Here is a 23,049-nt window from a genome sequence, read left to right on the forward strand (position 1 = left end):
TCATTCATTCATTCTTCCATTCATTCATTCATTCATTCTTCCATTCATTCATTCATTCATTCTTCCATTCATTCATTCATTCATTCATTTATTCTTCCATTCATTCGTTCATTCATTCATTCTTCCATTCATTCATTCTTCCACTCATTCATTCATGTATTCTTCCATTCATTCATTCATTCATGTATTCTTCCATTCATTCATTCTTCCATTCATTCATACATTCATTCATTCATTCATTCATTCATTCATTTTTTCCATCCTTTCATTCAATCATTCACTCACTCATTCATTCATTTATTCATTCATTCATTCATTCATTCATTTTTTCCATCCTTTCATTCATTCATTCATTCATTCATATATTCATTCATCCATTCAATCATTCATACATACCTTCCTTCCCTCATTCATTTCCTTCTTCATTCCTTAATCAGTCATTTTTTGCAACATCTTAATCATCATCATCATCATCATCATCATCATCACCACTTAAAGATGGAGTGAAGTAGGATCCAGAGAGAGAGAGAGATTGAGAAGTCGAACTATCATTATCATGTCAAAAGAAGTGAGCCAGACACTCATCTACACATCATTTCAGCCCTTAGATTCCTGGCCTTATCTCACAAGCATAACTGTCAACTCATATTTATTTTTTATTTTTATTTCATTATAGATACGACTTAGGGTGGGAGAGGAGGCTTGGATGATGATGATGATGCCGATGATGATGATGGTGATGATTACCTGTCAGATGGTCACCCCTCCCTCAGCTATCATTCCTGTCATCATCTTACAAGTACAGCCATCCCCTCTTTTCTCTCTCTCTCTCTCTCTCTCTCTCTCTCATTTTTTCAATAAAGCAGTATTTCACACACACACCAGTCATTCTATTCCGAGTTAATAAAGTCCTTTCTCTTCTACATACATTTTATGTTTTACTCCTACCACCTCCAGACAGTTTTATTTACTTCAGGCAGGATCTGGCGAAAAAGAATTACTAAGGCTGTATCTAACTCCTCCAATTTTTAAAGCCTTGCCTAAACTAAAATCATTTGAAGTTGGCAAGATATAAGTTGTAAAGTGCGTCGTGTAAGTGATGGAGCTAGAGTACGTGCCTGTTCCTTGTCATGTGCCTCTCCTCTAATTGCCATCCTTTCGTCTCCCTGTCTTTTATTTCCCTTCGCTAGCATAGGGACCCGAGGCTAGGCCACCCATTTCAGACTTTTAAGACGATAGTGACCAGTCGTTCTTCTCTGAGTGTCATTTTGCAAACCCCAACCACCACACAGACTTACTTTTCGGCCACATCAGGGTGCAGCGCCTTAACCCACTTGACCACTGTGATTTGGGCCACAAAATTTGGCGGTTCACCCCAGCGGAATGCATAAAACTGGAACACTTTTATGACAGAGGAGTTCAGCGGGATCGGTCTATCCCTTGCCTTACCCTTTAACCTCTCTCCCTACCATCCTTCCTCTCACTTTCCTCGATATCCACCTCCTCCTCTCCACCCCCCACACCTTTCCCTCATCGTCCTCTTTTTACATTCACATAACGTTTTATATATATATATATATATATATATATATATATATATATATATATATATATATTTATATTTATACAGGTATATATATATATATATATATATATATATATATATATATATACAGGTATATATATATATATATATATATATATATATATATATATGTGTGTGTGTGTGTGTGTGTGGTGTGTGTGTGTGTGTGTATCTTGTAGTCGACAGGTTAGAATATTATTAATGACAAATACAAATCTTGATATGGCATATACTGTATTTCTTGTTTTTTGCTGTCTTCTCTGCTTCTCCCCTCTTCTTCCGCTTCCTCCTTCTCTTCCTCTTCCCCTTCCTCTTCCCCTCCTTCTGGGCCACGTAAGCGGTACATGCCTCCTATGCGTTCCAGGGGGGTTCCAATAAAACGTAGGGCAAGAGGGTGAGGCGGGGTGGTGTGGAGGCAATATGAGGCAGTGGGCCCTCTCCTCCTCACGTGTTGCTCTGCCTCCTCTGTTTATCTTCTCCTTCTCGCCGTCCCCTCTTCGCTTTATTACCCCTGTGAGGGCCCTCCAGCCATTTCGCGATCCCCACTCCCCCAGGGCCTCAACCCCAAGGCGTGGCCCTGCGGGGATTTTGGCCCTTACTCCCGGGAGACCTAAGAGTCAATTTGAACGCAGGGCCTTAGGCGGGGTTCGGGTATTGCAGCGCCTCAGGCATTGATTTATTGGCATTGCTGGCAAAATATGAAATCTACAGGAATCTGGGAGAGTGGGGAAGAAAACCCCTAAATCCCGTTTGGTTGTGAACGATACACACTCCCGGTTTTGATAGACGGGGAAGGGCGGAGAGAGGAAGAGAAGTGGGGTTACTGGAGGGAGGGAGGGAGGGAAGAGGGGGGAGGAGAGGAGTAAAGAGGTTACTGGGCAGAGAAAGAAGGAAGAGGAGCGGAAGGAGAAAAGGGAGGAAGTGTGGAGGGAAGAGAGGAGAGGAGCGGAAAGTGAGAAGAGAAGATGGTAGAGGGAAAGAAGAGGCGTCTGAGGCTAGGAGTTAAGAAAGAAGGGTTGGTAGGTAGAAGAGATATCAGAGGAAGAGAAAAGGAGAGAAGAGGGATGACTAGGGAGGGAGAGAAAAAGAGAGGAGAGGGGAATAGAAGAGGAGGCTTGAGAGGGATGAGAGTAGAGGAAAAGAAGAGGAGAGGAGAAATATAGGTAAGGGTATGGAAGGAGAGGATAGGGAAGTGAGGATATAAGACAGTGAGAAAAGAGAAGAGACGGAAGGGGGTTGGAGAGAATATCCGAGAGAGAGAGAGAGAGAGAGCAGAGAAGATTTGAGATTGGGAGGAAAAGGAGAGGAGAACAAGAACAGGGGTTTGAAAGAGAGAGAGAGAGAGAAAAGAGAGTGAGGGCAGGTGTGTTTAGGATTACCGTGTTGGTCCATGTTCATCTCTCTCTCTCTCTCTCTCTCTCTCTCTCTCTCAACCCTTTTATCCGCCTATTTCTTCAAGACATTTTTCCCCCGTAGCAACCTCTCTCTCTCTCTCTCTCTCTCTCTCTCTCTCTCTCTCTCTCTCTCTCTCTCTCTCTCTCTCTCTCTCTCTCAACTCTTTTTTCCGCCTATTTCTTCAAGACATTTTTCCCCCTTAGCAACCTCTCTCTCTCTCTCTCTCTCTCTCTCTCTCTCTCTCTCTCTCTCTCTCTCTCTCTCTCTCTCTCTCTCTCTCTCTCTCTCTTTTGATATTGTGGAAAGTATAACAATGCCAAAAAATATCTGTTCTCTCTACCTTGCTGCAGGATGCGCTTTTGCACAGTGGCATGCAGGCTAAAAAGGGTTCTGTACATCACCGTCAGAAATTGGATTGATTTATAGGAGAGAGAGAGAGAGATTCTTAAATACTAGTAAAAATCGTATGGTTTTAGTAAGAATAAACAAAATAATAAGTTACCGGATAGAAGGGATTAAGAGCAGATAGGTTACCATATATCCCCTTCTCCTTTTCTGTCCCCCTCGCCTTCTGCGTAATATATCTCAGAATATTATCGCCTATTCCGCCGTCACCTCTCCTTATTTCCGTATTTCTCTCTCTCTTTTTTTCCGTGATCCCAGTGCCCAGGTGTGTGATAAAAATGGTCCCCTTATGATGGCCTATTCACCGTCTTGATTAGCGAGGGTGGCCGCAGGTGTGAGAGGGTGGGGGGAGTGGGAGGGGAGAGATGGGCGGAGGGTAAGGTGAGAAGGATCTGAAAAAGGCAGGGGGGGAATGAGTGAGAGGGGGATTGAGAGAAAAGCGAGAGTTGTGAGAGGGGTGGCGTTGTGAGTGGAGAGGGAGAGAGGAGCAGGGGGTAGGGTGAGAGGGAGGTCTGAGAAGGGCGAGGGAGAGGTGAGAGGGGGACTGAGAAAGGAGCGAGAGTTGTGAGAGGGATTGAGAAAGGAGCGAGAGTTGTGAGAGGGATGGGGGAGTGAGTGGAACTTGAGGTGAGAGAGAGAGGAGGGGGAGTGGAGATGAGAGGAGTGGGGGGATGAGAGGGGGAGGGAAGAGGTAATAGGGGTAAGGGCTGAGAGACGGGTTGGGGGGAGGTAGGGAGGAGGAAGGGGGAAGGGGGGGCTCAGCAGGTACAGGTAAATTGAGGAACATCATTAGGCACAACACACCTTGACGGGCTGCTGTTGACGGCTGGGATCCTTGGAAGAGCGTGGAAAGGCGGCCGTTTATATTCAATTAGAGGTGACGTCTTTTTGTATATTATTCTGGTATATGAGAGAGGGTGGGTGGGTGCGAGTTGGAGGGGGGGCAGCGTGACGGTGGAGGACAGGTTGACATGATGGTAGTTTGTTTGTGGTCGCGCTTTCCAGGATTTAGGGGTTTGGCTATAGATAGATGGGTGGATAGATTGATAGATAGATAGATGGGTACATAGATAGATATTAGGTTAGAAGGCCATGATAGTAAAGAAGATCGAACCCGTCTCCATTAACGCCTTTATTCCAATGACGCCTTTATTTATTGTTATTCTTGCTGCCTTCAGACGATTTCCTTCCTATTGCCTCCAGACGATTTTTATTCCAGCGACACCCAGACGATTTTAGTCGTCTGAGGAGCGACCATAAGATAACTTTTAATTCCTTCAACACAGCGACATTTTTTTTTTTTTAATTCTCACCTGTCAAGCGATTTTTATTATTTTTTAGGTTTGTTAATGGCTTATGGTTGATCCCTTCCTGCATCTCTCTCTCTCTCTCTCTCTCTCTCTCTCTCTCTCTCTCTCTCTCTCTCTCTCTCGCATGGAAAATTAGCCAATCAGAGTCAGGTGAGAGGAAGGTGAGGTGAATTTTTAGGTAACCTTTTCTCCTTGGCTGTGTTTACCTTTGCTAATCTAATCTTGAAGTCTGACATTCATCATCATCATCATCATCATCATCTTCAACTTCATCATCATCATCATTTTCACCTATTTCATCATCGTCTTGGTCATGGTCATCATCACTATCATCACCATCAATATTACCATCATCATCACCAACACCTTCACCCTATTCATCGTCATCACCAGCACCTTCACCAAACACCACCACCACCACCACCACCATCATCATCATCATCATCATCATCATCATCATCATCATCTCTAATTCCACATAGAAGCTTAAGCAGTGAGAAGATAATAAGAAAATATAAGGGAGACTGCCATTAATTTTTTTTCTCTTTTCTTCCCCCCACAGGGCGTGCTAGAGTCTGAACCGGCGTTAATCACAGGCGACATCTTTAAACACGATGGCTTTGGTAAGTCAGGCTTCCCCCATGGACCACAGTACCGTAAGAATGTGTACCTGTGGACCAGAGTAACGTAAGAATGTGTAGCGATGAACCAAAGTACTATAAGAATGTTTAGTGATGGACCAGAGTACTGTAAGTATGTGTACTAGTGGACCAGAGTAATGTAAGAATGTACCGGTGGACCTTAGTACTATAAGAATGTGTACCGGTGGACCAGAGTAATGTAAGAATGTGCCGGTGGACCTTAGTACTGTAAGAATGTGTAGCGATGGACCAGAGTACCATAAGAATGTGTACCGGTGGACCAGAGTAACATTAGAATATGTGTTGGTGGACCAGAGTACCGTAAGAATATGTTCCAGTGGACCAGAGTAGCGATTTAATGTTTATTGGTGGACCAAAGTAGTGATATGGACCAGAGTAGCGATAGAATGTGTACCAGTGGACCACAGTACCGTAAGAATGTGTACCAGTGCACCACAGTACCGTAAGAATGCATACCGGTGGACCAGAGCAGCCTAAAAATGTGTACCATGGACCAGAGTACAAGAAGAATGTCTATCTAGGGACGAGAGTGACTATAATATTTTCGCAGTGGACAAAAGTGGGGAAAGAAAGTGTACCAATGGACCGGAGTAGTGAAAGGATGTGTACAGTTGCGGACATAAATTGTGATCCACTAAGAAACGATAAATAGCTATATAGTGAACATTTTGACACCCAGTGAAGTGATATATGAGCCAAACAGTTTAGAATATTAAGTATGCGTTCCATAATGGTTCGATAAGGAGAGAGAGAGAGAGAGAGAGATTTTCCACTTTTCACCTATCCTGTATTAGGCACTTTTTCCACTCAATATATGATTTAAAGGTGATTTTTTGTACTCTATCAATTTTAGGATATTTTTCACTTCGCATATATTTTATAAATTGCTTTTCCACACCATATATTAATTTTAGGAGATTTTAACTCCGTATATACTTTTTTCCTTTTGTTTCTCCTTTTTTTTTTTTTTTTTTTCTTTATACCCTCACCTTAACGTCCATCATATACAAGCGCAGTTCATTTACACCCACTTGACGTGCGTGCGCCAACGGACAACAGCTCGTCCTCGTATTTCCAGATATACTGTTACCTCGCACTTGGCACTCATTGATGGCACTTGAACCTGAGGCTTACGTCCACTCGCTGTAATATTATCGTCCTCCACTTACAACTTGCTTCTCTTAAAACTTAGCAAAGCATTACAAATCTCTGCTTCTCTTGTCAGTTGAATTAAACTTTGCGACACCTTTCACAGTGAATTAATTTGCATTTTACACTCCTATATTCTCCTCTGTTCCACTAGCAACGCAGATTATAATTACAGCACTTCTTTGGGTCGTGTGAAGGCTGGATTAGACTCTGACATCCTTTTCCATAACGGTTTACTTTGCATTTTACACCTTTATATTCTCGTCTGTTCTACCAGCAACACAGATTTCATTACAACTCTTAACATCCTGCGAGGCCAGGGGGACGGTGAGATGTTGAGAGGGAGACAGAGAGGAAAGAGTTTGGAGAGGAAGAAAAGAAGGAAGGGGTAGAAGACATAGGAACGTATGAGAGAGAGAGAGAGAGAGAGAGAGAGAGAGAGGATGAAGGGGGAAGAAGAGATCTGGAAGAGTAAAGGCGACTCAGATTAGCTGACAGTCAAAGCAAAATCTTATAAAGGAAGAGTAAAAACAGGATAAAAGAGAAAGACAGGATGAAGAGAGGGGAAAAGAGAGCATTAGAAGAGGAGAGGGATGAGACAGATGAAAAGAGGGGAAAGGGGAGAGAGGAGAGAAAAGAGGAAGCGGGAAACTGACAGAGAAGGAAAGGGAGTGTGAAGGGAGAGTATCAGGAGAAGGGAGAGATGAAACAAATGAAAAGAGGGGGGAAAGGGAGACATAAGGGGGAAGAGGGGACGTGGAAGAGGAGGAAAGGGAACCCCACATAAGCTGACAGCCAAAGCAAAGTCATGTAAAAGAAGAAAAAGAAAGGGATGGAAAGGGAGGAGAAGAGAATATTGGAAAGGGGAAAGGGTAGAGAAAAAGGGGAAGAGGGGAACTGACAGAGAAGGCAAGAGAGAGAGAAGGGAGGGAGGCAAGAGTATCAGAAGAGGAGAAAGATGAAAACAGATGAAACGAGGGGAAGGGGGAGAGAGAAAGGGGGGTGAGACAGATGAAATGAGGGGAAAGGGAAAGGGGAGAGAGAAGGGGGTGAGGCAGATGAAAAGAGGGGAAAGGGAAAGGGGAGGGGAAAGGGGAGGAGGGGAATTGTCAGAGGAAAATCTCATAACGGTGTGGCTGGGTTGGGCTTTGATCTCGCCACGCTTTATCAAAATATTAAACCAAAATATTGACCCCGGGTTTTATGTTTTTAATGATACTCGGGTGTTTTATAGGCACTGTCCGGCCGGGGTTGGGCTGGACTTGGCTCGGGTTCATACACACATGCCCTCATACATGCACACACGTACACACATGCACAGACCCACACACATCAAAACACGCAAATAAAAAATATGGGCATTTGCAAGCTCAAACATACTCACGTTCACACACACACACACACACACACACACACACACACACACACACACACACAGGGCTTGGCTTACCGGAACGTAGTGTTTTCCTTCTGTCAATGGGAGAGACCTTTTTTGCGCTATATAAAAATTCGTCTCTTGATAATAATAATAAAATGATTAAAGAAGTTAGCCTTTTCACTGCTAGGATTTCTCGCAGTCGAACGAAATCCTCTGGTGTCAGTCTGTATATATGAGCCACCTGTACTAATCACAGAAGGGATTAATGGAGGTTTTTAATACGTCAGAGTTACCTGTCGAAGTAAACATATCGACCGGAAATATCCATAATAATAATAATAATGACGATTTTAATAATAATAATAATGATAATAATAATAAATCGCCATCGTATTGAAGGAGTTGATCCCTGGAATACTTTGACGCCTTTCGGGTAATTAATGTCCAGTGACAATCGGATTTTTTTTTTTTTTTTTTTTTTTTATACCGTACCGCCCTCCGACTACGAACACGTAGTCGCGAAGGTCGCAGGCTAGATTTTGGCGTTTCCCTTTAATAATTATCGTTTTAAAATTCCTTGTTCCGTCCCATTAGATGACACTCGGCATTAATGAGTTAGTGAAATGAGTTAGTATTTTCAGTATTTTTCGGTTTCTTAATTCTTGCTACTTACAGACCCACCTTAGGAAACCTCTCTCGTGCTGAAGGGGTTAATGAAGGCCGTACTTAATCCCTTCAGGTCAAAAACTCCATCCTAATCTGGCTAAAATCGTCTGAAGATTTTGAGTGAAAGGGAAAGTCACGTCATCGGAGTGAAAGGGTTTAAAAATTTTATTCTGACTGCCTGCTATCGATCTCACTCCTTTTTATATTTGTCGTCATTTGAGGAAGGGTTAAAAACTATTTCCATTTTTTCTCTATTTATGGTGTCGAATTTATTTTTTACCCCGCTTCCACCACCACTTGTATTCTGCTTGCTGTTGGCGTGTTCACTCACTATCTCTCTCTCTCTCTCTCTCTCTCTCTCTCTCTCTCTCTCTCTCTCTCTCTCAGAACTCATTTTTTCCAGCCATTTCGTCGAAACATTACCCCCCCTTCAGCAACCCCCCCCCCTCTCTCTCTCTCTCTCTCTCAGAACCCATTTTCGTCCAAACACCTTTCATTTTCCCCTCAACAACACCTGAAATCCTACCACTTTATTTTTAGCCTCAGATTTCTTGACGCTTCCTCCCTTTATCTCTCTGCCCCCGTGGTCGTTGCCTGTCCCGTTATCACCCTCGTTAATAGAGTCTGGTCCTCACGTTACCAGAGGCCGCCACTTTGTCCGCGGGCCCCGTCGATTGAGCAGGGAAAAAAAAAAAAAAAAAATCAAATTGGCCTTCTCCATGCCCCATCTGGTGGTTCCAAGGCGTGGTGACCTGTCTCTATTTCCTTCGTTTTTTCCCAGATGCCATTGCTCACGAGAGAGAGAGAGAGAGAGAGAGAGAGAGAGAGAGAGAGAGAGAGAGAACTAGGTGGAGACAGACGAGGATGAGAGAGTAAAATTGATGTGATGGTGATGATGGTGGTGGTGGTACTGGTGGTGGTAGTAGCAGTAGCATTGGTGTTAGTTTTAGCATGTTGTGATAAGGAAGTCGTTACTGAGTTGGGACAGAAATTAATACATGGAAATCTTTTTATTCTCGCGACGGCCCTCTCACATAATATACAGATACACAATTACACTTCACTAATATATAGGAGACGAATATTAAAAGTTGAGATTCTTTATACATGTGTCCTCTTAAACACCAAAGACACGAACGAATCTTTCTGAATACCAACGAAGTGAAACGGGAGCCCATCTTATCCTGTCAGTGTGGGGTGAGGGGGGGGGGGAGTGATCTTTGTTTAGGGGGAGGGGCAGTTACAGGGGGTGGTGAGGGAGGGGATGGGGGAGGAAGGCAGGGTTTAGGGTAGGGGCGTGGATATGGGTAAGGGTAGGGGTAGAGACAGGGACAAGAGTAGGGGTACAGGGGCAGGGATGCATGTAAGGGTAGGGATGGTAGGAGTATGGATAGGGGTAGAAACGGACAGGAGGGGCAGGGGTTTAAGGATGTAGTCAGGGATGGAGGTATGGGTAGGTGTAGGGATTGGAGTGGCAGGAGCAGAGGTAGGGGTGATGGAAGTAGGGACAGAGACAGGACTGGAGCAGGGGTAGGGGTGACTGGAATAGGGACAGACAGGGACAGGGGCAGGGGTGGTAGTGGTTATAGTTAGATTTACATACATTACCATCCTAAAAGACCGCTTGACTGGAAACACAAGAGCCATGGACCCAAAAAGACAATGGAGGGGAAGCAGTGCAGTTGTTCCATTAGTTTTTCTACTTTTAAACTACTTTGCTTTCCCTCTCGTCCTTCGTGTCCTCCTCTTTCGTCCGCCCTGTCTTTCCTTCATCCTCCCCCTCTTAGTATTTTTCTCCTGACTCATTGCTCCCCTTCCCTTGCATCTCATCCCTCTTCATTCATTCTTTCTATATTCCAGTCCCCTCTTCTTTACTTTCCTTAATTTCTCTTCCTTCTTTGTCGAATATTTTTTAGCTTGTTTTTCTCGACCATCTTTTCCCCACCTCCTCCGTCCCATTTTTCAGTCACATTCGTAGTCTTTTCCTCCCCCCTTCCCCTCTTTTTCTCCCTTTCCTTCCTACTCATTTCTTTGTTCTCAAGTCCTCTCCTTCATCCTCCTCTTTTTTTCCTTTTCTTTCCTTCTTCTTTCTTCCTACCCAGATCTCTGTCTCAGATCTCTGTCTCCATCCCTGCATGTCTCCTTCCTCTGCCCCTATTTTGTTTTACTCCTCTCCTCCTTTCCTTTCCTTCCTCAGTTTCTTCCTTTTCCTCTTCCTTCCTAAGCCAAAGTTTCTCTTCTCTCCTTCTTTTCCACGTCATTTTCTTTTCCTCCTCCCCTACCTCTTGTAATTAAAGTCTGTCTCTCTCTTCCACCTCCTTTCTTCCGTGGTAATCTTAATTCTCTTCCTTCATCTTCCCTCTCTTTCTCTTTTAACCACTTAAATCTCATTACTTTTTATTTAAGTTTCTTGCACCGTCCACACTTTATTTATGTATTTATTATTACTATTATTATTATTATTATTATTATTATTATTATTATTATTATTATTTTAGAGAAACCATTTATTGTGGAATATCTTGCATCCTCTAGACTTTTATTATTATTATTATTATTATTATTATTTTAGAGAAACCATTTATTGTGGAATTTCTTGCATCCTCCAGACTTTTATTATTATTATTATTATTATTATTATTATTATCTATCTATCTATCTATTGCCAGACGCCTCAATCCCGTTCGGGGTGGCCACAAACAAATCGCCTCCAAGTCGCCCTGTCCCCCGCCATTTCACTCCCCTGCTCCCAAATCACACCCCCCTCTTTATATACCTCTCCACCCCATCTCTCCATCTCATCCTCGGCCTCCTCCTCCCTCTTTCCCCCTCCACCTCACTCACATACACTCTCTTCGTCAGTCTTTCACCCTCCATCCTCTCCACGTGGCCAAACCACCTCAGTGTGTTCCTCATAACGCTTCCTATCACATCCACATCAACAGCACAACTCTCCTTTATATCCTCATTCGTCAGCCTGTCTCTCCATGTGACTCCACAGGCTCCTCTTAAATAACTCATTTCCACAGCTCTCAGTCTTGATTTGTGTCCTTCCAACAACGTCCAAGCTTCACTTCCGTACGTTAGAGTTGGTATCACAATACTGTCATGTAGTAACTTTTTCACTTCCATGCTCACTTCCCTGTTTCTTATCACTGCTTTCAAAGAACCAGCAACCTTTCTTCCCTGCTGTACCCTTTCAAGCACTTCACCCTCCAAACCTCCATCCTTACTCATCACACTACCCAAGTACTTAAACGTACTCACATTTTCCAATTCCTCACCATCCAACCTCGCTGTACATTCACTGACTTCACCTCTCTCAAAGACCATCACTTTACTCTTCCCTACATCCACCTTTAGATTCCGTTTCTTACACACTCTCTCAAACTCATCCACCAAGCCTTGCAGCTCCCCTTCGTCTTCACTCAACAACACAGTATCATCTGCAAACAACAGTACGGGGAGTTTCCAAACACTATCCTCTCTCACCAGGGCCACTCCAACATCCACTACCCTACCTTGTACCTCTTTTATTACCCCATCCATGTACAGATTGAACAACCATGGAGACATGACACATCCCTGTTTCAACCCAACTTTCAAAGAGAAAAATTCACTTAGTTCACCATCCACACGCACTGCAGCCTTCGCACCATCGTACATACTCTTCACAGCATTCAACAACTTCCCATCTACTCCATATATTCTTAACACTTTCCACAGTCCTAGTCTATCCACCCTGTCATATGCTTTCTCCAAATCCATGAAAGCCGCATACAACTTCTTTCCCTTCTCTAGAAACTTTTCCACTAAAGATCTGAGAATGAATATCTGATCTACACAACCTCTTCCCTTCCTAAAGCCTCCCTGTTCTTCTCCAACTAATTTCTCTGTTCTTTCTCTGACTCTGTCAATAAGTATCCTACCATACACTTTTCCTATTATACTAAGAAGACAAATGCCCCTATGATTACCACACACTTCTTTTTCCCCTTTTCCTTTGTACAAGGGAATAATTATACCTGACTTCCAATCATCCGGGACTCTACCTTCCTCCCAGGCCAATCTGCACATCTTCCACATCCATTCTACTACTATCTCTCCCCCATGCTTCGGCATTTCACCACACACTCCATCAATTCCTGGGGCTTTCCCTGATTTAACTTTCTTCATTGCTTCCACAACTTCTATCCTACTGATTTCTTCCTGCCTTCTCACCTCCCTCCTTCTCCCAGCCATTCCCCAGCCACTTATACTCGCATTACTTCCATCCTCCACGTTCAACAGTTCCTTAAAGTGTTCTCTCCATCTGCTCACTTTATCTCCCTTCTCCACTAGTAATCTACCATTTTTAACTTTCACTCCCCTGCTAACTTCACTTCCACCCTGTCTTACTCTTTTCACCTCTTTCCAGAACATTTTCTTACAGTCCCTCCACTTTACACTCAAGTTCCTTCCAATAATAATAATAATAATAATAATAATTATTATTATTATTATTATTATTATTATTATTATTATCATCATCATTATTATTATCATTGTTATAAAGAAGCCATTTTATAGTGACGCATGTAAAAAACAATCTCAATTGACCTCTTGACCTGAGTTCACCTTCAGTGTTGGATCATTTATGAAAAACTGAAAGAGGGGATGGAGGCTGTGAACGATATTTTTTATGGAAGAGAAATATCAGGGAGAGAAGTCTTTGAAAATATGTGTGTTATTTTAGTGGCAGGCAATGAAAGTGGAGAGCTGGGAGGCTGCCATATCAATTTATAAACATACGTGGATGATTAGTAGATGAAAGTTACATGCCACACATTTTTTTAAAATTTGAAAACTGGTCATATAGAGCACTTTGCCTTCATGTCACGGTGAAGATTATTTTTTCCCCCTCTCTCTCTATCAAATCACTCAGAATAATTGGCATGGCATACTGGGAGAGACACATAAAAGAAAGGGAAGGGGAAGAGGGAGTGAACGAAGAACAAGAAGAATGAACATACTGAAACACATCAAGATATGAAAATGGGAAGAAGAAGTAGAGAAAGGGAAGGGAAGGGAAGGGAAAGGAAAGGAAGGAGGAGGAGGACGAGGAGGAGAAGAAGAAGAAGAAGAACAACAACAACAACACGAGAGAAGGAGGTGGAGGAAGCTGATGAGGAAGGAGAAGAGTAGGTGGTGGAGGAAGAAGAAGAAGAAGAAGAAAAGAAATGGTGGAGAAAGAAGAAAAAGAGGTGGTGGAGAAAGAAGAAATGGTGGAGAAAAGAAGAAGAAGAGGTGGTGGGGAAGAAGAAGAAGAAGAAGAAGAGATGTTGGAGGAAGAAGAAAAAGAAGAAAATAACAAGAGAAGAAGAAGAAGAAGATGATGATGATGATGATGATGATGATGGATGCGTATCGACGGCACGATGGTCATTAAGGCAATCATTAATTTTCTAAGTCTTAATTTTCCCCTAGCACACGGCCTGCAGTACCCGGGTTCTATCCAAGTCCCCAAATGAAATGATTGGTGAACAGATACAAGGGGGAAACAAACTGAGCCCTCCAGTCTGACCGGCGTGAGAAGTGGGGAGGAAGGAAGAGGAGAAGACGGAGAGGGAAGAGGGAATAGGGGAGGGACGTGTAGAAGGGAAGGGAAGGAAGGAGGAAATTGAGCGACTTGGAAAGAAAGGAGGGAAGGGAGAGGAGGAAAAAGGGAAAGGATAGGGGGAGGAGGAAAACGGGAAAGGATAGGGGAGGAGGAAAATGGGGAAGGATAGGGGGAGGATGAAAAGGGGGAAGGGTAGAGGATGAGGAACAGGGGAAAGGATAGGATGAAGAGGAACTGATGGAAGGATAGAGAGAGGAGGAAAAGGGGGAAGGATAGGGGGAGGAGGAACGTAGGAAACGATTGGGGAGGAGGAAAAGGGGGAAAGGAAGGGTGAGGAGGAAAGGGCTACGGGACAAGAGAGTACCCAGGAAAACAGAGTGAGGAAAATATCTCTAGGAATATGGCGACTTATGGGTGTTGTCTGGTGGGAGGCGAAGTGACAGCATCCTTTTGAGGCAGAGTGAGGTCTTTGATTACATTCTGCCCTCATCACTACCGCATTCTCAAATCACCAGCATCATTTCCATCGTAACTATTTTATTCTAATATTTGGGGTTACCAGCTACAGGATGGCTGATTCTAAACTATTATTCATCTTATTTTTAGCATTATAGCCTTATTTCCCCCACGTATGACCTAGGAAGGAAGAGGAACAAAAAATCACATTGTAAACTGTGCTCTTTTCACCTTAATTTGGCCCAGATTTTCGCCTTTGCTTATTTCACGTAGCTCAGTGGCAGAAAGAGACAATACTATGCCTCTGCAGTGCATCCTTTCCATAGCACCTCTTCGTGACTGGCATCATATTCCAGTGCTAATGTTTTGTTACACTTTTGCATTTCAGATGGAGAGATGGCAATTTTAGGCCAAGTTCGGTGAAAACAGAATTGCTTCAAACTTGATGTGTATCCTTTTCATTTTCGTGATACCATATGGCAGTACATCATTAAGTATCCTGCCTCACTGCACCACACCACACCACACTTCACCATTTCCACACCTTTTCCACACTGCATCACATTTCACCATACTGTACTTCACATTGTCGCTCCCTGCACCACAATATCAACGTACACAAGGCCACACTGCTCATTTCTTCACAGTGCAACTCTTCTTCCTTCACCACACCACTCCATACTGCATCCCATCTGTCTGTACACCCCACCACACCACACCACACCACACTACACCATTCTGTTCCCGTCCATAATAGGCCCTCATTCTCGTTAAACATCTCTCAGTACGCACATCACCCAAATTCCCCCCATTACTGCCAGGCTTCAGTTTAATGCAGTCAGTTTGGGAGGCTTGTTCGTAGCTGCATAAAATTGACTGTCGGTACGAAGAATTATAAGCAGCTGTTGCATTGAGATTATTGATAAAGATTCATTAATTTGCTGTCTTTAATAGCAAATAAAGTGGGAAATATGATGATGATAACGATGATGATGGTGGTGGTGGTGGTAGTAGGAACGATGATGATGGTTGTAGTAAAGACGATGATGATGATGATGATGATGATGATGAGCACTGCCTCCCATGGCCTCCATCGTGTTGTTAAAACTGTCTAGAATTTTTTGGCCCAGCATCCGACCTTACCTAAACTTTTCTTACTGGATCCCCTACCCTCCCTCGCTTCTCTCCCTCCCTTCCTCCCTCATGCTTCTCTCCCTCGCTTCTCCTTCCCTCCCTCATCCTTTCCCTCCTCTCCCTCCCTTTTTCCTTCTCATTTCCCTCCCTCGCGTCCCTCTCTCCCTTTTCTCTTTCGCGTTTCTCCCCCTCTGTCTTTCCTTGTCTTTCCGTCCTCTCTGCTTCCTCTTCTCCATCTTCTTTCTTCTCTTCCTAGATCCCTCCTGTTCTCTCCCTCTCTCTTCCTTCTGTAGTTCCCTTTACCCATATTTCTTTCCATAAATCTCGTTCCCTTCACCCTTTCTTCCTGTTTCCACTCATTTCTCCCCCCCCCCCTCATTCTCTCTCTTCATTCTCGATTCTTCTGTCGCTTCCACTACTCTCCCTCCCATAAAATTCCTCTCTCTCTCTCTCTCTCTCTCTCTCTCTCTCTCTCTCATCCCCCCCTACACCCTCACTTCCTCAATATTTCCCTCTCTCCCTCCCTTTCTTCCCTTCACCCCCAGTCACCCTTTCTCACTCTTTATATTCCCCTCCCTCTCTCCCTTTCTTTCTTTTCACCTCCTCTCCCTCTCTTAATATTCTCCTCCCTTCCACCCTTAATATTGCCCTCCCTCCCTGCCCCCTTTCTTCCCTTTCACCCCCTTTCCCCCTCTCCCTCCCTTAATATTCCCCTTCCTCCCTGTCTCCCTTTCTTCGCTTTCCCTCCTTTCCCCTCTTTTCCCCCTCCCTCCCTTAATATTCCCCTGACTCCCTTTCTTCGCTTTCCCTCCCTTTCCCCTTTTTTCCCCCTCTCCCTCCCTTAATATTCTCCACCCTCCCTTAATATTCCCCTCCCTTCCTCCCTCCCTTTCTTCCCTTTCACCTCCTCTCCCTCTCTTAATATTCTCCACCCTTCCACCCTTAATATTGCCCCCCCTCCCTCCCCCCTTTCTTCCCTTTCACCTCCTTTCCCCCTCTTCCTCCCTTAGTATTCTCCCTTCCTCCCTTAATATTCCCCTCCCTCCCAGCCCCCTTTCTGCCCTTTCATCCCTCCCTGCCTCCCTTTCTTCGCTTTCCCTCCCTTTCCCCTCTTTTCCCCCTCTCCCTCCCCTAATATTCCTCTCCCTCCCTTCCCCTCCCTGAACATTACTGGAGTGGCTGACATTTTTGGGATTTTAATTAAAGTGCTTAGTTTTGGAAAGAAATTATCTGCCTGAGTGGGTGCGGCCAGCCCAGGGAGAGTTTGGATGGACGCTCCCTTCCTTCCTCCCTCCTTCCCTCGCTCCCTACTTCTCTCCCTTCCTATCGCCACTCCCTACATCCCTCCCTCGCTCCCTTCCTCCCTCCCAGCTGCCTACTTACCTCGCTTCCTCCCTCCCTACGTACTTTTCTCCCTTCCTACCCAGCTACTTGTCGCCATCCTTCCGTCTCTCTCTCTCTCTCTCTCTCTCTCTCTCTCTCTCTCTCTCTCTCTCTCTCTCTCCCCCTTCCTACTATCTGTCCCTCCATTACCAGTCTCCTCCACTCTCTCACTTCCCACCTTTCTCCATCCATCCTCTCTCCCTCCACTCCTAACCTCACTACCTCTCTTCCTCCACTTCAGACCTCCGTACCTCTCTCCCTCCACTCCAAACCTCCCTACCTCTCTCCCTCCACTCCTAACCTCCTTACCTCTCTCCCTCCACTCCTAACCTCCTTACCTCTCTCCCTTCACTCTCTCTCCACTCTCTCCCTCCACTCCTAACCTCCCTACCTCTCTCCCTCCACTCCTAACCTCCTTACCTCTCTCCCTCCACTCCTAACCTCCTTACCTCTCTCCCTCCACTCCTAACCTCCTTACCTCTCTCCCTCCACTCCTAACCTCCCTACCTCTCTCCCTCCACTCCTAACCTCCTTACCTCTCTCCCTCCACTCCTAACCTCCTTACCTCTCTCCCTCCACTCCTAACCTCCTTACCTCTCTCCCTTCACTCCTAACCTCCTTACCTCTCTCCCTTCACTCTCTCTCCAGTCTCTCCCTCCACTCCTAACCTCCCTACCTCTCTCCCTCCACTCCTAACCTCCTTACCTCTCTCCCTCCACTCCTAACCTCCCTGCCTCTCTCCCCTCTCATTCTCTCTCCACTTTCCCTCCAGTCCAAACCTCCCAACCTCACTCCCTCCAGTCCAAACCTCTCTACCTCACGCCCTCCGCTCCAACTCTCCCAACCTCACTCCCTCCACTCCAAACCTCTCTATCTCTCTCCCTCCACTCCAAACCTCCCTACCTCTCTCCTTTCACTCTCTCTCCACTCTCTCCTTCCCTCTCTCCCAGGAATGCCGGCCAGCGCTCCCCCTTACATTTTTTCGCGGGAGATTCTTTGCTCGACTTTTGATTAAACTGTTTCTTAGGGGTAATTAAGATGATAAGTTTTCATGGCCTTGATGTAATTGGGGGTCAAGATTTTATGGCGCGAAGGGATGATTAGGGGTTGTGTGTGTGTGTGTGTGTGTGTGTGTGTGTGTGTGTGTGTGTGTGTCTAGATCAGTGTATGTATGTGGGGATGTGTGCTAATATGTCTGTCTGTATCTACCGGAATGTATGTATGAATGTGTATGTACGTATGTATGTATGTGTGTGTGTGTTTGAATCAGTGTATGTATGTGTGCAAATATGTCTGTCTGTATCTACCGGAATGTACGTATGAATGTGTGTATGTATGTATGTCTGTATGTATGTGTGTTTGGATCAGTGTATGTATGTGTGGATGTGTACAAGTAATGTGTGTCTGTACCGGGATGTATATATGTATGTACTGTATGTATGTATGTATGAATGTGTATGTATGTATGTATGTGTGTGTATGTATGTATGTATTGTAGCGGCTGGTTTGCACACGCCTGACATGCTGTTGGGTTGATAGTCTTATATTGATCTTCCTTTCCTTTTCCTTTCCCCTCTCCTTTCTTTGGCCTTTTTTCTCTTTGTTTTTCTTGTGTATAACCTATCCTCTCTCTCTCTCTCTCTCTCTCTCTCTCTCTCTCTCTCTCTCTCTCAAATGTTCGAAAAGCATATCTACAGTTGAGTAAAATCGTCTGGAGGTAGCAAGAAAATAAGATTTTAAAAAATGTCATCGTACGGAAGGGGTTAAGGGCGCCGATCGGAGTGGCGGACATACGCAGTTGTGGAGAGTCATATCGCCCCCCCCCCCTTTTTTTTTGGGGGGGGGGCTCTTACATACATAAAATCCCTACGAAATATTCAAAAAAATTTGTTAGATTCCGAAGGTGGCATCACTGTGTTTCGAAATTCATTGCTCGTTGGCTCGTTTTGTATCGCACTGGAGTGGATCGGTATTTATGTCCGTAACTGTACAGCAGCGGTCATTAGTCCATTTACAGTTTTTGAGTTACGATCTAGTGAAGCGAAATTATAACTTTTCCAACATACCTGAATATTACCTGTGCACTGTAGCCTTCGGGTGACTCTGCACTGAGTGACAAGCCACATGGTTTCCTTTAACCCAGGAAACCATTTACTACGCTGAGTGGTAACCATGGTAACCATATTGCCAGATGACGCCTGGTGATCTAATGGGTTAAGGTGCTCCAACAGGATGAGGCCTGTGAGGATTTACACCATAGGGGTGATTGGGGTCTGTTGCATAATGAGACTCAGAAGGAAGCGAGGCTGGTCACCCTCGCATTAAATGTAGGGACTGAATAATCTAGGCTTTAGGTTTTCGCCTGACATTGGACTGCTTGGCCTCAGGGAAAGGACCGTACAATCTAGGCCCAGAATCAGACGCGTAAAATATAAAAAGTTACTATCCATGTTTCCTCTGTCTCCTTCCCTCTCAGTATCTCCTCCTTCCAGCATGCTATGATTTGCCCTTTATTTAACCTATTTCTCCAGGCGATCTCCTCCTTTCCTCCCTCCCATTCCCTCCCCTTCCCTTCCCCTGTGTCTTCTTCAGCTAGCTCCTTTCACTCCTTCCCTTTCCTTTTCTCCTTGTCTTCTCTGTTCCTTTCCTCTCTTCCATCTCCTTTACCTTCTTCTATCACACCTGTAAAATCACCTGTGTACCCATTTAGCAAATTACTGTCGTGTACATTAATCTTTGCTGCACAGAACATACACCTTTTCCTCTCTCTCTCTCTCTCTCTCTCTCTCTCTCTCTCTCTCTCTCTCTCTCTCTCTCTCTCACACACACACACACACACACACACACACACACACACACACACACACACACACACACACACACACACACACACACACACACACACACACACACACACACATGGCATCAGTGTTCCATTTGCCCTGTACTGTTTATGCAATCTTTCCACTCCCGCCTAAATTTCCATCCCCGCGTCTTTATGTCCTCCTGAGCCAGCTAGGATGCCCAAGAAATTCCCTTATACTGCTAAATTCCCTTATACTGCTAAATTCCCCTATACTGCTAAATTCCCCTATACTGCTAAATTCCCCTATACTGCTAAATTCCCTTATACTGCTAAATTCCCTTACACTGCCAAATACCCTTATACTGCTAAATTCCCATATACTGCTAAATTTCCCTATACTGCTAAATTTATGCCCTTGCTAGGAACCTCGCCTGCCCCCATTTTCCTCCCTCTTTCCAGCTTTTCCCATCTATCAGCGGCGTTGTCTTCAGTCTAGCCAATATTAGCCTGAGTAACTAGAATCCAGTCACAGCTACCAAGGAATTGATCAAGATAGATTTAAACTCTTTGACTGCCAGATTCCTCTCACTTGTGAAAAATTGTCCGGTCCCCCCCACCCCCACACCCCTTCCCCCATGGCCCCACATCCCCGCGTGACGGCCGTGTTGCAGGCAGGATGGATGAACAGTTGATGAAGGAGTTGCAGCTGTGTCAGACCACGCCTTCGGATGTGTTTGTGTCCGTGCCTGGCCGCCTTTCCCTCCTCTCCTCCAACTCCAAGTACAAAGTGACGGTGTCGGAGCTGCAGCGTCGCCTCTCCCCGCCGGAGTGTATCAACGCATCCATCTTAGGAGGCATCCTGCGGAGGTAAGCCGACCTCCACCACCTCTTACCACAATGCACATTACCCTTGCTGCACCACCACACTGCGCTGATGGCGGGAGAGGCGACACCACCACCACCACCACCACCTTCACCATCACCACCACAGCCAGCACCACCAAAGCTTCTTGCACCTGATATCGTCGCCATAATCATCAAGCGGCAAAATTCAGCCATTCCAGAGCTCGTCAGCCCCGCCTGCCCCTCCTCTCGTTACATCCACTATCCCCCCCCCCCCACAGCCCTCACCCCTCAGGCCAACTACCAACGATACCCTGTCGACGTAAAACAGTTCCCCTGCAAAACCCAACTCTTCCTGCGTCCACCACGCTGGCTGTTTTGCCGCATCTTTGTTTACATAATCATATTGGTACAGTCTTATACTCTGACTAGTATGGAGTTCCTTACCCACCAAATTGCACCTTTTTTATCTGAAAAACTATGAACCAAAATTTTATACTAGTACGTAGAGCAGATTACCCAATATGGAAGATTAGGTAGTGTAAAAGAAAAAGGACTTACTGTTCCACTCGCAGTGGCAATCTTCACGATGCACAAACGGCACCTGCACAGTATCATTTCTTCTGAGGCGATCACATCTGTTGATTACGCCACTCTTCACTTTTCCTTCTCATCTCTTTGGCTTGACAGAACGAGGTATTGCGGGCGATGATTATGTTGCATGACGGCAGGCCACTGGGTTTGTTGCTATGAAAGGTGTGGTTGCGAGGCTGATTGACTGAGTGAATTGGTAGCCGTAGTTGTGAGAGTTGTGGTTGTGGTTAGGTAGTTCCCACGATCCCTTCCCCTTCCCCTCCCCCTCCCCTGGCTGGCTGGAGGCTCACTATTACGCCGCTTCACACTTGTACGAGAAGTGATGTTTGAGATTCCTCCCCCGCCTCACCACCCACTGATTGGCCCTTATTGAACCGCTCTTTCTGGTCCAAACCTTAGGCTGATAACGAAATCTTCACAGCCCTGAGATCGATTTAACCTGAGGATGCACTTTATAATTTCCTCTGGCTTCTTCCATTCGATATTGTTCGGCTTAGAGTGCACCTTTGTAGTGATGGGTTAAGGGAAACTACGTAAAACCCCACCAGTTCGAAAAGAAGAGACACCAGGTAATGAAGAGTTTAGGAAGAATTCGTTTTAATCTCTTCAGGAGCATGATGTCTTTAATTTTTATCAGTGCTACCACCAGACAAAACTCCTTGAAGTAAAAGAATTAATTTACTCTCGATTCCGTCATATCCTTTCCTAAAACTTAATATGTTTTGTCACGTCACGTCCAAAAACGACTATCTATCCTATCATATCCGATCTTGAACGTCATGTGTTCTTTTCAGTTCCATCTCATCCTGTCCTAAAACTTTACCAGTATCTGTTTTATCATATTTTGTCACAACACATAATTATCTTTCTGTTGTATTTTGCCTTAAAGTTTAATTTGTTCTCTCGACTGGCATATCCTGTCATAAAACATACCTATCCTTCACTTCTGTCATTTCCGGTCTCCAGACCCACTGTGTTCGCTCGATGCTGCGATATCCTGTCCTACATTTTTCTCTGGTCTCATGGTTCTACTCTCCCCTTCCTCCTTCACTCCTTTCGCGATTCCATATTGCCTGGTGACTTTCAGACTATCCTTTCCCATCCTGTCCTCCAACCCCACGCTTCCCTACTTCCTATTGCCCTACCATACCCCCCCCCCCCGTCTTCGTCCCTCTTCCTCCCTCCATTCCTCCGACGATTTTTCATTGCTTGGTTACCATAAAGCTATCATTCCCTCCCCTGCCTTTCCTCCCAGCCTTCCTACCTTGTCCTCCACTCTGCCACCGTCTGCTTTCTGCTTTCCTTCCTCTACCCTTCCCTCTCGTAGCTTCCTGTCCCACAGTCCTTTCTCTCTGACCTATCTTACTTCCTCCCTGTTGCCTCCTTCCTTCTACCCCCTTACCCTCCTCCTCAATCCCATATTTCTCCATGCTTCCACCTCCCTCTCTTACTTTTGTCTGTCATCCTTGCTTTCTTCAGCATTCCCTTAACACTTGATTTCCTCTCTCACAGTATTTTTTTTTTCTTCCATGCCCATTCTTTCTCCTTCCCTCCTCCTTTCCCCTCCCTACACTCTCCAGCCGACCTCTTTACCTTTTCAGTCCCCCTGCCAGCGTATTGCCCATTCCAAATTAGAAATACACTCCGCCATGACTCTCACCCTTCCACACCTAACCATACTTCC

The 23,049-nt window shown here is 45.0% G+C and overlaps 1 protein-coding gene across 1 annotated transcript in view; it reads left to right on the plus strand.

Moving 5' to 3' along the window:
- Window positions 1–23,049, plus strand: part of LOC145408939 (transcription factor AP-2-epsilon-like) — a 289,633-nt gene that overhangs the window by 194,017 nt on the left and 72,567 nt on the right. Inside the window, exon 6 of the mRNA XM_080279520.1 lies at window positions 5,258–5,318. Coding sequence (XP_080135646.1) covers window positions 5,258–5,318 — 61 coding nt within the window. The remainder of the gene's footprint in view (window positions 1–5,257; window positions 5,319–23,049) is intronic.

Source organism: Coenobita brevimanus, chromosome 79, assembly GCF_032717465.1.
Source record: "Coenobita brevimanus isolate Jiangsu-jjx chromosome 79, ASM3271746v2, whole genome shotgun sequence".
Classification (NCBI taxonomy): domain Eukaryota; kingdom Metazoa; phylum Arthropoda; class Malacostraca; order Decapoda; family Coenobitidae; genus Coenobita; species Coenobita brevimanus.